The sequence below is a fragment of the Spodoptera frugiperda genome, chromosome 31 (assembly GCF_023101765.2).
Source record: "Spodoptera frugiperda isolate SF20-4 chromosome 31, AGI-APGP_CSIRO_Sfru_2.0, whole genome shotgun sequence".
In the NCBI taxonomy this organism is placed as follows: Eukaryota; Metazoa; Arthropoda; class Insecta; order Lepidoptera; family Noctuidae; genus Spodoptera; species Spodoptera frugiperda.
The window spans coordinates 2,446,141-2,463,695 of NC_064242.1; the positions used below are offsets into that span (position 1 = coordinate 2,446,141).

Here is a 17,555-nt window from a genome sequence, read left to right on the forward strand (position 1 = left end):
GTCATTGGATGATTTTCCGCCCTCTTAAAAAAGCTGTATTACCTCACAAAATGGCACTGATAAAATAAGAATGCGTAGTGACGAACACGGGTGTATTCGAGTCACTAGATACACAAGTATTCCTTAAGACTCTGTACTGAATCTAATACAAACTCAACATTAGCACTAATATGCTGTAGCTGGGCACTGAATCACACAAAATATGATAAGTACCAAACGTCTATAGCAAACGTAACCCCATCAATCGCACGACCACTACTAACACTGAATAACAGGACCGAACCGGAACATTTAAAGTTAAAAGGGTATAATAATTGGTGGCAATTAAGAAATTATCGGGGTAAACCCTGGGGTGGCCCTTTTTGAGTGGGTAACCCTATTTCCAGGAAGTCAGCACATAAATCCCTGTGGTCAAGCTAGGTACGTTTAATCCGGTTTAGAGTTTCATCTATTTGAATAACATGTTATGACTTGACGCTTGTCGGTTTAACGGAATAAAGTAAAGAATAAACAGATGTCCAGAAGTGGACATAATATATGGATTGGCTGCCATCTTTTCCACAACCACATTTTTTTTATCGTGTATAAGCCGGTAAACGAGCAAACGGATCACCTAATAGTAAGCAACACCCGATTTCGACAGTCCAGAGGAATACCTATAGCAAAAGGGTAGATGATTGCCGGCCATTTTAATGTCCGGGGTGTAGATTAATTTAAAGCATCTGTTGGTTTTAATTATGTGTCATGATTTTACGAAACAAATACTTTCAAAGATACGGGTGTTGTGATGATAACATTAGACATTTATTTTTATTTTCTTACAGAAACAAATACGTTCAAAGATACATTGATTTGAAACATCGCACGACGTCACTTCTAGTTACGTTTTATTCGTAGAAATTACGAATTTGCTCCCACTCCTCAACTTTGATTCTTTAGATCTAAGTATTGTTATCTTATGTGACAAAATAAAAAAAAAATACTTGTCTAATATTTTAAATTTTCCAACCCCGTCATCATTCGTATTTAAATTTGAACCAACCAACCTGCCACATGTTGCAAAGCATACTGTCACCCAAATATAGTCAGACACCAGCTATATAGTCTTAATTTTTTCACACCCAATGATTCCCACAAAACAGTTAAACTCTTAGTAATAAAACTGGCCATTATTCTACAACATCTGTTGTACTTAGTTACCTGCGTTAAGTACTATACAACTTTCACACAATAATTAAAAAAACAATGAAACGAAACCAGAAACATTTAAAAAAATACTAAAAACCATACAATTTTTGTTCCTAGAATACCCATTCATAAATCAAAACCGGTCCTTTGTTTTCACAACCATTGTTTTAAAATGAACTTTAGGTAATGAAGTTAAGGTTGAAATTCCTTTGGCTGTGTAGGTTAGTTTTGTAAGAGCAATGTCGTATTAATTATTATTTTTAAATACCGGTCTTCTGCATTGGTGCTGTATTGCGCTCAGTAAGTCGTGGATTACCGGGCGGTGTGGTCGTGTCCTAATTAAAAAATACATTTCAAAAAGTGCAATAATACTTTGGATTGTCACCTATTGTGATTACTTTGGGATCTTTTATATCAGGTTAGTGTTTACTTTATTCATATTAAAACCGTTCTTCACTACATAGTATAAAACAAAGTCGCTTTCTCTGTCCCTAAGTCCCTTTGTATGCTTAAATCTTTAAAACTACGCAACGGATTTTGATGCGGTTTTTGTAATAGATAGTGATTTAAGAGGAAGGTTTATTTGTATAATACATGCATTATATATCACCGTTGCACCCATGCGAAGCTAGAACGTGAAAGTTTGTGAGGATGTATGTATGTTTGTTACACTTTTACTCAAAAACCACTGAACGTATTTTAATAAAATTTGTCAACGAGATAGATTATAGTATTAATTAACATATACTTTTCATCTGAGTAATCCGAGCGAGTATTATAACATAATCTTGTTTCCGATCTGATCAATTGTTTGATTGATTCAATGTGAAATATTCACACGTTTTTTGAATTGGCGGCGGATGGATAAAAATGCATTTGGCTTTGTAAATAAATTATTTGAAGTAACTTTTGTAAATATTATTTGAGAAACTGTTCAATATTGTTTATAGTTAATTACAATAATCTTAAGCATATTAGTAGTATTTAGTTTAAGTGTTTCTGTGTATGTTTGTTACTCAATTACGTCAAAACAGCTAAAGAGATCGGGATAATTTGCAATAAGTGTAGATTATGGTCTGGAATAACACAGAGGGTATTTTTTATCCCACGGGAACATCTGCAGCGGACTACTTAGCGGGTCTGCTGGGGCTCCGGCTTAAAAACCAGGAGTAAAAATGGGATGATTTTTTGCCAGTAAGAGTAACAGTCCTCTCGCCTCGCCCAATGTGGGAGAAGCCATTTGATGATATTCCCCCTCAAAAATAAAATCCACGGAAACGCAGGCGGAGCTGATGGTAGAAGATAGTATTTTAATAAAGGGGAAGCTAATTATATCAAGTCGAGTCTTGTTTTAACCAGCTGTTTTTTTATTGTGTAGTTGTACTACAAATTTTTAAGGGTTTCGTGGACAAACAATGTTTACTTCGTGCTTTTAAGATATTATTATTATTAAAAGTGCGTGGTATTATTCAGTAAAACTGACTCATACACATTGCACTCGAAATTGCACCTTATGCTTCTGTTAACAAGTTATACAATTTGAAAACTATTAGCAAAATGTCCCAGAGTTTTGCGCTTCACAAACCACAACAAATTTTACGTTTAATTTTATTTACGTAATAATTATATTATTCTGAATTTTACTTTTCAAACAAACTTTTTCCTTAATACTACAATTATGTAGTACATAACAAGGTATAGTTAGGTATCTAACGGACAAAGCTACAACTAAATACGGTCACATAATTTTTAAACGACTCGACTTCAAAAATAGTGTTCTCAGTTTGACCAGGGTATACCCATATATAGCGGCGGTAAAGAAAATTGATCCTTCTTTTTGAAGTAATTTCATTTTTTCTTTAGCTGGCCTCTTTTTTACCCATCCACGTTTAGAAAAATAAAAGTGTTTATCATACAAAGTTATTACAAATTTTAAAATTCCTTTTGAAGTCATAATTCATCGCAACAAAGAGAGAAATCACGCACGATAGATAAAAGCAGCGCCGGCGCAATGAGACATTGACGTAAATTATATGACGCTTGAGTTTATTATGACGTGTAATAAATACCTCAATATAAATTGTAATAATACGAGTTTAAGTACTGTAATAACTTTTCGAATACTTTCATTGATTTCACATTACGAGATCGTGAGACTGCTTTTTTTTAAGGGGGAAATTCATACATTTTCTTCTCCCACTTAGGGTGAAGCAAGAGGTATGTATGTATGTTTGTTAGACACGGGAGTGTTAGACTCATACTTACTAAAAATCAACGCATTCCTACTCCGGCTAGGTAGTCCGCAGCTCCAGTTCAGGCACCAGCCCTACTGGGCCCCGTCTACTACGGACTATTATTTATTTCTTTATTTGTTGACATTTCAAAAGTACCTATTTATGTTTTATTTGGAATAAATGATTTGACTTTGACTTACGTCACTGCAAGGCTATAATAATTTCACTACGGCCTCTGCCTAACCCCTAGCGTTATGTTACCTTACCATTGTCACAATAATTAACAGATTAACAACGTCTTTCAACCTATCCACATTGTCCATACTATCCCAATTCTCTTTATTGGATTACTCTAATCCCCCCAATCCCCCCATATTGTATTCTCCATACAGGATTACCTTAATCTAGGGTTTGACACTAAAGTGCCAGCTCTAGTCTAAGTACCTGTAATAATAATAATAGGGACCATATTATTTTGTGGGAAGCTATTATGGTTCTAGATATTGGGGTAATATGGTGCTATTTAGAATAACAAATGTTGGTTAGAATATCTTTTTTATATTATTCGATAGTAATATGGAGTTACTATTTTAAACTTACTTCAAAGTGATTATGAGTGGCGTATGTAATGGGTGTCCGGAGCTGCGGACTACCCAGCGGGTTAACCGGGGTTCCGGCGCGAACAGCAGTAGTAGGAACGGGGTGGTTTTTAGTCAGTCAGAGTCTGACACTCTCTCTCTCGCCTCGCCCAAGGCGGCAGAAGTCATTGGACGATTTTCCCCTTAAAAAATCAAATGGGTGTAAAATGGATGACGATTGAAATGAATATTAATAAATTCTAATAATTATTACGCAACGTTAAGTCATTCCTCGAAATTCGTACCTAATTAATATCGATTAACACTATTTTCCTTAATGACCTTATAATTACTATAATATTAAAATGAAGAGAACCTGTTAAGTACATTACACAATATGTCATTTAAGACTTATCAATTATGACTGCATGGTTGGCGCGGTGGCTGGGTAACCGACTGCCGTGCAACGTGTAACGGATTCGATTCCCGCACGGAACAACTCTTTGTGTAATCCATTAATTATTGTTTAAGATCTAGGTGTCATGTGTATGTGAACTTGTATGTTTGTTAACGCACCCACGACACAGGAGAAAGTCCTAGTGTGAGGCAATGTTTTTTTTAATCAACACCCACGCCATCTACCAAAAGCAATAAAATGTAACAGACCCAAAACAGTACGTTAACTCGAACAAAAATTTTCGTATTTGTCTTATCTCAAAGACAATTGAAAGGATTCAAAAGCGACTTTACCCAGTCATATATTTCTTTCACCTGTCTGTGTGTCTGTTCTATAACAAATTGGCTACCGATAAAGGGAAAAAGTAAAGGCAAACTCGTATGGGAAATATCTAGTTGTTTAAAAAGGGTTTTGTTTCTTATCGTACTCTAAATGCTGTCAAATTATCTATATTTGCTTCTTTCTTTGTTAAATTCTACTAAGGTTTGTGTAAAAATATTCAAAATATAACATAACATCAGGCCTATCTTATATAGGGGTAGGCAGAGCCAATGGAACGCCAATTGCTACGAATTTTACATGCCACTTTCGTTTGATTAACTGTCATCAGTCTTTTTATGCATAATCGTCGGTTAAGGGTACTTTTTATTTTGCCCTTCTTTATATTAATTATTATGTTATCGGCTTACTCACGTAACTGTTTGACGAGGAACTCGACTAGTTTCAAGCCAAGCTAGAGGCTCATATTCATGAGCAGCATTCCGCGACACACGACGCGGCGATTGTCGCGCCGCTATACTGCTGCTACGAGTACTTCTTTAATATTCTATGTCAAAATATAATTGATTGCTTAATTAGTATCAGATTGCCTAACAGGTACCTAAAAGGGACCCAATACAACCTGTGGATATTGATGTTCAGTTCAGTTAATTAAGTTTACAATAAAAAATGTTAGCTTACCACCTGTAGGTTTATATTTATATATTAACCTATATTATATGTGTTTATATAAATTTCTATGGCAATATTAGTTGTGTTTGAGTCACATAAACTGCTATGACACACATAACTGAACTTAAAACAATAACAAAGACATTAGTAATAACATAAGGTCTTCATAGTTTACCTAATCATTTGTCCATAGTCACTCACATCTACTTACTTATCCACTACTTACTTATCTTACTCGTATTATACTTATTGCGAATGTGAATTTGTTTTAGACTGCTTTGTTGCTCAAGTAGTTCCTAGCTGCAATCGTTCTTGTTGTATCTTCGATTTGTTTCCGTGAAAAATAAAATTTACGTGTCTAATGTTTTAAAAATAATAATCTACAAAACGGACATTAAAATAAAAATTAGTTATGTACCTTATTTAGCTTGACCTGTTTGTTTGGTTAAAATTTTGTAATTGGATTTTCTCCTGATTAATCAGATTGTTTGTACACACTCTTATTCCTTAACACATTGAACGCCGTGGTGGTCACCGGTGACCGATGTTAGCGGAGGATTTGCCTTCAACAGTTTTCTATTGGCAGTCAAAGATTTAATGACAATACACATTAAAACCGTTTTGTTTGTATTAAAAATAGAAAGGTCTATCATTATCCTTGAATGGACTTCCATAATGCATTCTGGGATAAAAATAATTGTCAGTTGAAGTCCCGTTGCATTTAAACTTGTTAAACATGTCTCCATCAAGTACAAGTTTGATGGCTCAGATGGCTAACTCCGGTTCTTACAATGCAATACTGGATTTTTCGAAGGCTGAATGGAGCCTGGTTCCCACAATAATTAACTAGTCTTTATAACAGCTGGTCTAATATGGTATAACAGCCTTGCAGATCCGGCCTCACTCTCGTGGTTGAAGTGAAAAAGTAGCCTATATCGCATCATAAAACTAATTCGTTGCGAAATTAAAGAAAAAAATAAACAAATACACATTCCCATTTATAATAATATACTAGACTTTCTGCCAGTGGTTTCACACGCCGTGCGACAACCTATATGTTACTCCAAATCATAATTATTTTCATCTCGATAACTTCAGCCGTCTTGGAGTAAAGGAGTAACAAACATACAAACTTTCGCATTTATAATATTAGTAGGATATAAGGTTCAGATAACTGACTAGATTATATATAACACGATAATTATATATAACACTAGCAACCCACCCCAGCTTCAATATTGTGCATGCATTATACATACAAACATTCCTCTTGAATCTCTGTATCTATTTAAAAAACCGCATCAAAATCCGTTTCATAGTTTTAAAGATTTAAGCATTCAAAGGGACATAGGGACAGAGAAAGCGACTTTGTTTTATACTATGTAGTAATAGTATAAATAACATAACTAGCGGAATACACATAACCCTTGCACAGGTGTAACACTCATCATGTGACTGTACAATAATACATAACAGTATCCCAGCTTGCAGGAACAAAACATTCAACGAAGTATATCAAACTGCACATTATAATGTTTTTGTTGCAAAAAGCGTACATCTATGAACAATATCTTGTTATTACAACAATTGTAATGTTATAACTAGAAACGGTAAACTTACCTATGTTAGCTATGTGATCATTGTCTTCCACGGGACACGTGTTGATTTTTCTATAGTTGACCTAACTTGAAATGTACTGAAAGTATAACAAGGATTTATAGAAGAAACTAGTGTGTGTCTTATATTATTACGAGTACTAGCTTTTGACCGCGGCTTGGTTCGCATTAAGAAGTAGATATTATTATTAATAGAATGTATCAAAATCTTTTCTTAGAAGATAGACGTTATAGTGACTTTATGCAAGCAAAGTCGCAGCCCGATTGATTAAAAATTGTTAAACTTTATTATCCCCTAATTTATACCCTTTGGTAAAATTGTTCAAAATGTATTTCTTAGTGTATATATCATCCTCATATTTACTTGCATGCGTGCATGCAAATTTCAGCAAGATGTGTCAGTCAGTCAATCACCTTTGAGTTATATAAATTTTATTTAGATTAGATCGTTTCTAGGAAATGCAAAACATTTTATCTAATATTAACTTAATGATGACTGGTTTCAAAGCAATTACAAAAATTTTTTAGACTTTTTTTAACGACGTGATAATTATTGTAGTAAAAAAATGTTGCAATAGTATTGCGTAATTGATATTTCCCTTTAATTACTCACAGATTTACAATTTTTATCATGATATCACATTAATAAAATATCGTGCCTAATTAGTTCTTAATTAAAAAATAATGACCCATTGCACATTACCTAATAAAAGACAAAAATGTTACGCAATCCTAGATATAAAATGTTCACAATTGTATTAATTTGTGTCATTTTATCGTTACAGATCCGAATGGAAGCAATAATGTCGGGGAAAGCTACAAAAGAAAATATAATGCAGCCAACGACACTTCAAGAGGCAATAAACATTATTAAATTCCTGAACACGACACATAAACAAGAAGTCGTGAGGCTGAAAGAAGCATATGCGAAACAAGCTGATGTTATAAAGAAATTGGAATCGAATAGGAAAAAGGAATTGGAATTCTTATCGGGTGAATTGCAAAAATACGAAGTAAATTTAGCTCTGAGAACGGAGACCGTTACAAAACAACTCGCACAAAAGGATCTTATAATACAGAGGCAAGCTGAGAAAATAGAAGAACTAACTAAACAATTGAAATCAAACGATTTCTCTATTAGTGTACCTGAAATTAATATTATGGTCGATTCAAATTCCGATTCTGGTGTTGCATTAGAAAACGATGACTGCAAAACTGAGGAAATTAAACCTGAAGTTAAAACTACGAGGAAGTGTAGTAGAAAATTTGGTGATACTATAAGTTTTCTAAGAAGGGTTGACTTCTCTCCAATCAAATATAAACCTTCAAACAGAGAAGGTTCAAAGAAGAAAGAAGATAAGAAGAACAAACTACAAGTACCAGTTGCAGATAAAAGGTTTTTTAAAAGGCAAACTAGTAATGATAAGTCGCCTAGTGATGATGAAAGGCCTATTACTGATGAAGCCATATTCTCAGACGGAGGTATTGAGCCATTAGTGATTCGAGCCAACAAATCAAACGATAGTATGAATAATCATTTCTCTGATGATGGCAGCGAGGATACTAGTGAAGAAATCTTCGACAGAGTTATGACTAGAAGTAGTATACGGCGCTCAGTGAAAGCGAATCCCAAATATAAAAAAATAAACAGGAGTAAATCAAAGCTTCTGGAACAGGTAAAGGTGAATATAGTAGATTAGGAATAAGTTAGGATTAAGAAATAAATTATTTCTATGTGCAATTGTAATGTATCAATTTGAAATTAATAAAAGCTGTTTTATATACTTTAATTACTTATCTACTTTGTTTAATTTTCCTCTATCTCCAAGATCCTACTTGTAGTAGATCTCAATCGATTATGTTATTAGCTCCATAGCAACAGAAACTCTTACTGACTAAAATCCACCCCTTTCCTACTCTTACTTCGGGCAACATCTTCCCATAGCAGCAGAGTAGCTTATCGATAAACATAATATAAAATTCGAGATTACCAATGAGAATTTAGAAAATCAAACAGCCTTTAAACTTACCCCTTTCCTAGAACTCACTTTTTTAACTTAAAAACAAAATGTAGATCGTTGAATGATTTTTAATGGTTTTATTTAAGTTCGTTGTTAAATCACAAACAAAGATCGCGAATAAAGACTTGTATAAAGCCCTATTTTGCATGAGTACTAAATGTTTCCCTGAATAAATCTATAGGGAAAGGTCAGAATGTTTTAAATTTAAAATTAACTCGTCCCACGCTAGTGAAAATAAATTCTCATAAAGGCAAGCGTCCACAGGCCCGAACTGTACGCATCGCACGCATTCCGTATGACGTCATATATACGCATCGCATGTAGGCATTGCCGATGAAGCGGTCCGTACGATGCGGATTAGTGGACGCAGTTGTATGAGTTTCTATACAAGACAAACTAAAATCCGTTACGTGCGATGTGTGCGATGCGGGTCTGTGAACGCTTACCTTAAACTCAACTTATCGAAGCAATGATGATGAGTTTGACAAGTGTCCTAAATATAGATCTGTGCCACCAGGAAGGAATAAATTAATGGAGATTGTCAAATAAATTGATGAAGCTCAAAATGTTTAAGGTAATCTGATACTTAAGTGTATCATTTGTGAAAAGAGTAGGTAGAAGAGTTGTTATATAAATATAATGCCAAGACTGATGTTGAAAGAAGGGGTTGGTAAAGGATACTCATGTTACACCCACTCTTTTCAGTAGTGAATAAAATCTTAATATTGTACGTAGTTCCGCAAACTAAATGTCAATTCCAGAATATTACATGACACAATATATCATCACGCCTTTTATTCCCGAAGAGGTAAGCAGGGTACGTAATGCTAATGTATAGTATACACACACGGTCCACCATTTTGTTATAAGTCCCATGTAATTGAGTGTGAGCCTATTGCCATATACTGAGCACGATTTCACACTGCGTGTTACTACTGAGTCAAAAACCAAAATGAAAGACCTGTAACACTTTTCCCGACCCAGGCATTAAACCCGAGACCCCTTGCCCGACGCGGGAATCAAACCTGAGACCCCTTGCCCACAAGTGGCACTTTCGACCACTCGACCAATTCAGAGTCAGATAATTTCGGAATATTTAAAATTATAAAACCAATATTAATATGACTGAACTTGAGACCGAGATAGTCTTATTCAAATTCAAATTTAAGACCACAAACCTAATAAAAAGGCATTTAGCTAAAACCTAGCACTAAAACTACAGCCTACAATAATTCTCAGACTCACTCAAACATTCTCAAGTCCTGAACGGCCACTATAAAAATTTTAGTTCCAGATAATGTTTATTCACCCTTAAATTATATATCTATCCCTGTTTTTCTTTAAGCAAAATATGCGACAGAACTATTTTAAGAACGTTGTTAAACTAAACTGTATTTTGAGTATTCCTTAAACGGATATTAAGTTGAAGACTGGACACAGTTGAGTTATCTTGGACAATAACAATCAACATGAGACTACTGTAGTAAAACAAGTTTAACTGACGAAGTTAAATTGTTAGTAAACACTTCTACTGTTATGCTCCTGCAACTATTTTGTTAGCAACATTTAATCTTTCGTGTTGTTGCTCAAATAAGATTTGCTAACGTTAATTTTGAAGGCGCTTTGCTTTAAAGTTTATTAGTTTTTTATTTATTGTACTACAAACTATAGTGATAAATTAAATTTCAATGGAATGCTCTTTAGTTTATTTTTTATTTAATATTATAGTAAGTAATAAACCTAATTAGTTTCTTTTAACTCAATAAGCTTAGGCTATTATATTCAAGTGTACTTTTTATTAAAATTAATGAACAAAAACAGATCATGTTTTGGTCGACATTAAGCCTTATAATAACTGTATTATAATTTCTATAAGGTTTTTATAGATAGTTTTTTATTAGACTTTTAACAGCCTAAGGTTACTTTTCCACCAGTGATATGCTATGTTACGTTGCTGTAGATGCGTTTGGCTTCCACCAGTCATATTCATTGGTACACACACAGCACTGGTGGAAACAGACTCAGCTATTTAGGCTATATTTTTTAAATAGAAAGATGTGTGCTATGGATGGCTTTCTTCCTATCGATACGTCGCATACCCGAGCTATGCATTTTCTCCATAGCACATCTTACTACATAGCTTAGTATCAGTGAAACGGTCACATAGTTTCACAGCTTAGCGATTAGAAGATGTTATACTTCGTAGCAGAGCTACATAGCACATATATCTGGTAGAAAAGCTCCCTCAACTTGTAAGCTATGTGAAACGTCACTCATATGAAATAAAACTTTCATATAAAAAATATTTTACGTTACGTTACTTATACATACACAGATAATGAATAACCTAATAAAACTTTTATTATTCGCAATCTAGAAGATTCTTCACAAAACCTATTAGTAATAACTCGTTTGAAACTTTAAATCCATTCTGACAAAATCGTTTTTATACGAGCACATAGAAGATAAGTTTGCTCAAAAAATACAATCCTGTAGCAAAACAGGATTCACTTGACGATTCCAAGTAATTCCCTTCGAAGTTAAAAAGGTACTAAAGCAGGACTTTATTTATTTCCATCCCTTAGGTGTTCTTAAGCCAACGACATTATTCGTTCAAATATCTTGTTTAAGAAATGCGTCTCTTGCGAATTTCTTGTCGTTTCAATGGTTATTGGGAGGAAGGTAAATGATAGGAGTTTTTGTATTTTTATGTCACTTACGCACATAATGGTTTGCTGCTAAAATGTTCGCGGAAGTATGATACTAGAGGGAGTAATAAAGTTTTTTTGTTGGTTAGAGAAGTATGAACGCAGAACAAGGACAATTGTTTGATCCCAGATCTCATACTTCCTATAAGAACTAATAATATTGTCTTCTTAGTTAGTGAAGTATAGACGAAAAACAATAACGACGATTTGATACCAGATCGAGACAATAATTTGTATAATGTTCTTTATTTATATCGTCCGAGTGGCAGGGAGCCAGTGGATGCAGGTGACGACTTGTCGTTCTACGTGGAGGACTAAGGGAGAGCCCTTTGTTCAGCAGTGGACGTCTCTCGGCTGATGATGATGATGATGATGGTGATCTTTCATTGAAACGAATAAAAGACTGAATACAGCTCACTGCAGAAACATGAGTTGATGATATTAATTGAAGACCACGAAATAGAAGGCAATATGGACTGTAGCCAGTCTAAAAATTTCTGCAATGGACACTGGCTCAACGAAATTGTAAGTTGTCGTGTCCTAGTCTGGCTACTAGCTAAATAATTTACAATTTTGGAACATGCAAGTTTCATGGCTTCAGCTCTGGGGAAGAGCCAAGAGTACTAGCACAAATTTTAGAAAATGTTTAGTAGTAATAGTATAAATGTCGGAACATACAATGGACAGCACGTCCTCTCCAAAATATCCACCGCTGCCTAGCCACTTGGAATATAAAACACAAAAAGTCAGTTGATGGACCTTTGCTTCAAAATATGATAAACCAAATTAAATTTGAATATTTCAGCAATGTAACGCCTTTTATCCCCAAAGGGCAGCGGTGCACATTACGGCATGTAATGCCACTATACAATATAAACCCACTTTTCATCAAGTGTGTCATAAGTCCCATATAATAGGGGGTGAGCCTACTGCCATATAATGGGCACAATTCCAGACTCCCTGCTACCACTGAGAAATTTTCGATAAACCGAATTAATTTAAGCCCAGTAATACTTTGCCTGACCCGGGAATCGAACCCAAAACCCCTTGTCTAGCAGCCGCACCCTGATTTTAGATTATTAAAGTAATTACTTCCAGTCACTTAAAACAAAAATTCTGCAACTTTATTACCTTTTATACTACGTGTAGCATTTGCAACTCCAAACACAATGTTAGTTACTTCTGAAACTACATGAATCTATGAATTAAAACCATTTCCTAAGTATAATATCGAGGAAGTTTCCTAGTGGAGAGTGCCAATAGCCCGTGTAATGTTGGAAGCGACAAGGCGACGAAGTTGGACGTAACCTCGCGATACCAAACTTTTCACTCAATGTATGCTGATTCTTGTTTCAAGTATGGATAGCAAAGAAAACAGGTATATTATTTTTATTACAGAGTATTTAATATGGCTAGTTGTCGTTATTACATTTTAGTGTGGTTTGTAAATTTAATTTTCAGTTTGTATTGTTTTTTTCAGCAGTGGACGTCTCTCGGTTGATGATGATGACGATGATTGATTTTTTCCCTTTTGTACCTATTATTGTGGTGCACGCACTACCTATTTCAGATCATTTTTAAAAATTCCATCCAAAGGTTGTCTGAAAGAATTCGCCGTGTGTTATAAGATCGCCAATTGCTCAAATTACTATCATAATGTAAATGTGTTTAATATAATGGTGCAATAAAGTATAAAATAAATAAATAATTATGAAATGTTACAATTTTCTGTGTCTGTTCTAAATCAAAAGTGTTTGTTTTTTTAGGTAAATAGAAATTAAACGTTTATTTAGGTAAATAGAATACATGCCCCTTCTTAATTACGTTAGTCTGTACCCGACATTATAGTCGCATTTATAAATACACAACGATGTCTGTTAATACTATGACCTTTTTATTTATTGTTGTCACAAAATAGGTAAACAATACCTTTCATAAAGTCGGGTAAATAGCTATTAGGTGGCAAAAAATCAAAAGACCGATAAAAACGAATGACCTGTATTTTGTTCAGTGCTAAAATCGAATGAACTTTTTTCGTCATCAAATAGGCGATGACGCTGAAAAACGAGACGGCAAAAATTCCCAAAATACGTACGTAACAGTAAAATGGCGTAATTTTTCAGAATTTCGTCGCGGTTCACGTATGTACCGTGAAGCATTTATTTAGCGTAAAAATCCTGTGTAAACATTTTCAGTTAAATATTTCCGTGTGCTGCATTTTTATAGATACCATGTTCTTTTTTATATACATTGACAATCTGCTTGTAATGATGAGTCAGATTTGTATGACGATGACGACTTATGACACCACTTTTTATTTCGCCACCGTTTTTAGGGGCGGTTTTCCTCCATGCAGGTATTATTTTACAAATACAATGTAATACATTTCACGTGGTTTTATCCCAATATCCGAAGTTGTGGTCGGAGACTTTACTGTCATGTAGGTACCGTGCAACAATTCCAGAGTCAGTGGCATTCTGAGAAATTTCCAAAAAGAAAAGAAAGTTAATAATTGATTGGTGACGGTTGGTGCAGTGGCTGGGCAGATTCGATAAGATTCCCGCACGAAACAACTCTTTGTATGATCCACAAAATGCAATAATGTCCATGTGAGCTTGTGTTTGTTTATGCACCCACGATACAAGAGAAAATCCTAGTGTGGGGCAATGTTTTTTAGAAAAAAAAAACTTATTAAAGGTATTATATTATATTACTATTACAAATATATGTATATTGTACTGGTATGTATTATTGTGTATATGTCCGAAATACATCTTATCATTTCCCATTTTATATATCTATCATGTTCTATGCACCCACTGTTATGTTCTCTGCACCACCCAAGGGTCAGACAGGCAGAAAATGCCAATGGTATTATGTCCGCCCATGTACTTGTGCATAAAGCTTTTTAAATTAAATAAAAATAAATAAATAACAAAAATGTTCTTGATCCGCAAATTGGCCTCGCTACTTCTTGATTGGTAACTACATGACCGATGAGGCAACTCACTAAATTAAAATTAGTAGACGTAACAAATAAATAAAAAAATCAACAAATCATAATAATTCATCTATTGACGTATTTGCTATCTCTCCCGGCATAAGTTGAACCTGCAAGACGCAAGTGTAAGATCGCGTGTATTCAGATGTACTGAATATGATCTTAAATGTTCCTTGAGACGTACACGTCGTGTATCGCACACGATACAAGTTTACCCTTCCTAGGTCCTTTATATGTTGAAGTTTCAGTGTTCAACAGAACCCCTTATTATATTATTGTCCTATAGGCTAGAGTGCGCGTTCGAAACCTACCAACGGAAAGTACCAATGAGACTTTTCTGAGTAATACGTACTTTCTAAGGTTATTTAGACACCACTTACAAACGGTTAAGAAAAACATCGCGAGGATGGGCTTATAATTTCTAATTATACGTTTGAAATCTTCACCCTGTATTGTTTATTTGTTTGACTACCGCACTCAGAGACATTTAATGATTACTTAAACTATTCCTTAGTAACGTTTTTGTTCCGAAAGTAATTGCTAAGGACTGGATTAAGCAACCATTAAATGACTCGGAGTACGGCGGTGAATGCGCTAATCTAAGAACTACTGATTCGATTAGAAAAAATATTTTTGTGTTAGATAGAAATTCTATTCCAAATATCGAGAAAGGATATTATAAAACCGCAAGCTACTACCAATAGGAGCCGAGCAGAAGAAAAAACAACATTATTAAAGCCAACATAAATAAAACATCTTTATTAAAGACATAGATTGGGATCTCAGTATATACATGCTCTATTCATATCACGATCTTAATTGGTTGTCAATTTTCCAACAAAATTTCAGCTTTACAGCTATGTAATAAAGTCGAGTATTAGGACAACTTAATACCTGGCGTCTACCCATTCTCTATATGAGGTCTGATGATCACCACGTCCCGATCTTGGCGTATAAACTGCACCGTACAGGAGACAAAGGGCCACGAGCAATTGCTCCTCATTCGTGTTGGTTGACGCAAGATAGTAGATGAAGCGATTTTAATTACGATTTTAGAATAATTTTAAATTATATTTATTATGGTCTTTAACTAACTTAGATTCTGAGTGAAATGCTATTTATTACTGTTTCGTTGATCACGTTTAGTGGTCGCAAGCGCGCGACTGTAAATAGGTACTCGAATTTCCAAAACGGGCGTATTCGTGTAATCAGTCGGGCGCTTTTTAAATATTCTAACAATCAAATAGCAAAAATAGCACTTCCACACCCATCATATAGATGTTTGGCAGGCTACAACTCTTCGCTTCTCACGAAACTTTCTGGCTTGCACAGCAAAATTGATGAATAAGCTGTCGTTGGCGGTACTTACGAACCGATACGACCTTCAAACCTACAAGAAAAGAGCGAATTATTTTTCAAAAGGCCGGCAATGCACCTATAACTCCTCTTGTATTGCAGGTGTTCATGGGAGACGCTTATTACTTTTTTCATAAAAAAAAAAATCAAAACAATATTGTAGGTACTACAAACCGCTATAACTTGTACCTGAAGTCACAATTCAATTGTACGTGAATCCAGCCCACGCCCCCAACAGTCAAAGGAGACTGGAAACGTTTCTTAATATTTTCTTAGAAAATAAACGTTATTTGTATTCTCCGTTTCACATAATGTGTTTTTAATCTACAGGTAATTTGTAAAGGAAGAGTGAGAGATATTTAAAAACATTGTGTCCACTGGTACTTTGAATTTTAAACTAAAAATATCTAGAATTTTAATTTGTTTTGATGTATTCTTCTGCTTGTACTTCTCTGCAACCACGTATATAATAGGAGAGGCAGTCGGTTCCCCAGCCACCATATCAATCGCACATTTTTTATAGGACAAGCTTGCTTCAACCTCCCAAACCACTGCAAACTGTGTAAGCCAGGATCTACAGCAGATACAACTATGAAAACACCGGAACACTGAAGTCGTCAACTTGTCACACACACACACATACCCACGTCTTTTAACATACAAACACGTCAAAAACGGGTGACCTATTCCTAGAATCATAAAAAAGAGGATATTCGTCATTACATGATGTTGTCTACATTTTTATTATGTCCTCATTTTCGTTCAGGGATAGGACAAGTCCATGACACGAAGGACAGTGACAGTCCCAAGGGACGACCCTTGTCCTTTTGATTTTTATTTTTATTCCACTGTCTTATTTCTCTAGCGTAATGTAATATTAAATATTATGTCTTCTTAAATATCTTTTCTGTTGCTTCTATTTTTCAGTTTTTGCGTTTGTTTGAAAAGGTCATTTTGATATGAGAGGTTTTAAATCTTATGGCAGTTGTGTGTTGTGTCTGTCTATATGACTTTTGACTGCACGGTTGGTGCGGTGGCTGGGCAACCGGCTGCCGCGCAACGGGTAGCGGGTTCGATTCCCGCACGGAGCAACTCTTTGTGTGATCCACAAATTGTTGTTTCGGGTATATGTTTGTGAACGCACCCACGACAGAAAATTCTAGTGTGGGGCAAAGTTTAAAAAAATGCCACACAGCTTATGTTGGTGCATTTCCACCAGATAATATGCTATATTGCTGTGGATACGTCATCATATTCATTGCTACACATAGCATAGCACTGGTGGAAACAGACTTAGCTAAGCTATGTTTCTTTATATGGAAAGATGCGTGCTAAGGATGGCAATAAGCGTAATTAAAAATATGGTTTAGTTTATTCAGAATTTTGCCTTTGAAATTAAAATACTTATAATAGATATTTTAGGTTTTGTATTTGACAAATTTATT

At 34.8% G+C, this 17,555-nt stretch overlaps 1 protein-coding gene across 1 annotated transcript; it reads left to right on the top strand.

Annotated features, from left to right (window-relative positions):
* The first annotated feature begins 1,469 nt into the window (after nt 1-1,469).
* LOC118276321 (uncharacterized) lies at nt 1,470-8,821 on the top strand. Its single transcript, XM_035594583.2, has 2 exons — nt 1,470-1,606; nt 7,810-8,821. The coding sequence occupies exon 2, from the start codon at nt 7,816-7,818 to the stop codon at nt 8,722-8,724; it is 909 nt and encodes a 302-aa protein (XP_035450476.1). The 5' UTR covers nt 1,470-1,606; nt 7,810-7,815; the 3' UTR covers nt 8,725-8,821.
* Nucleotides 8,822-17,555: the final 8,734 nt, after the last annotated feature.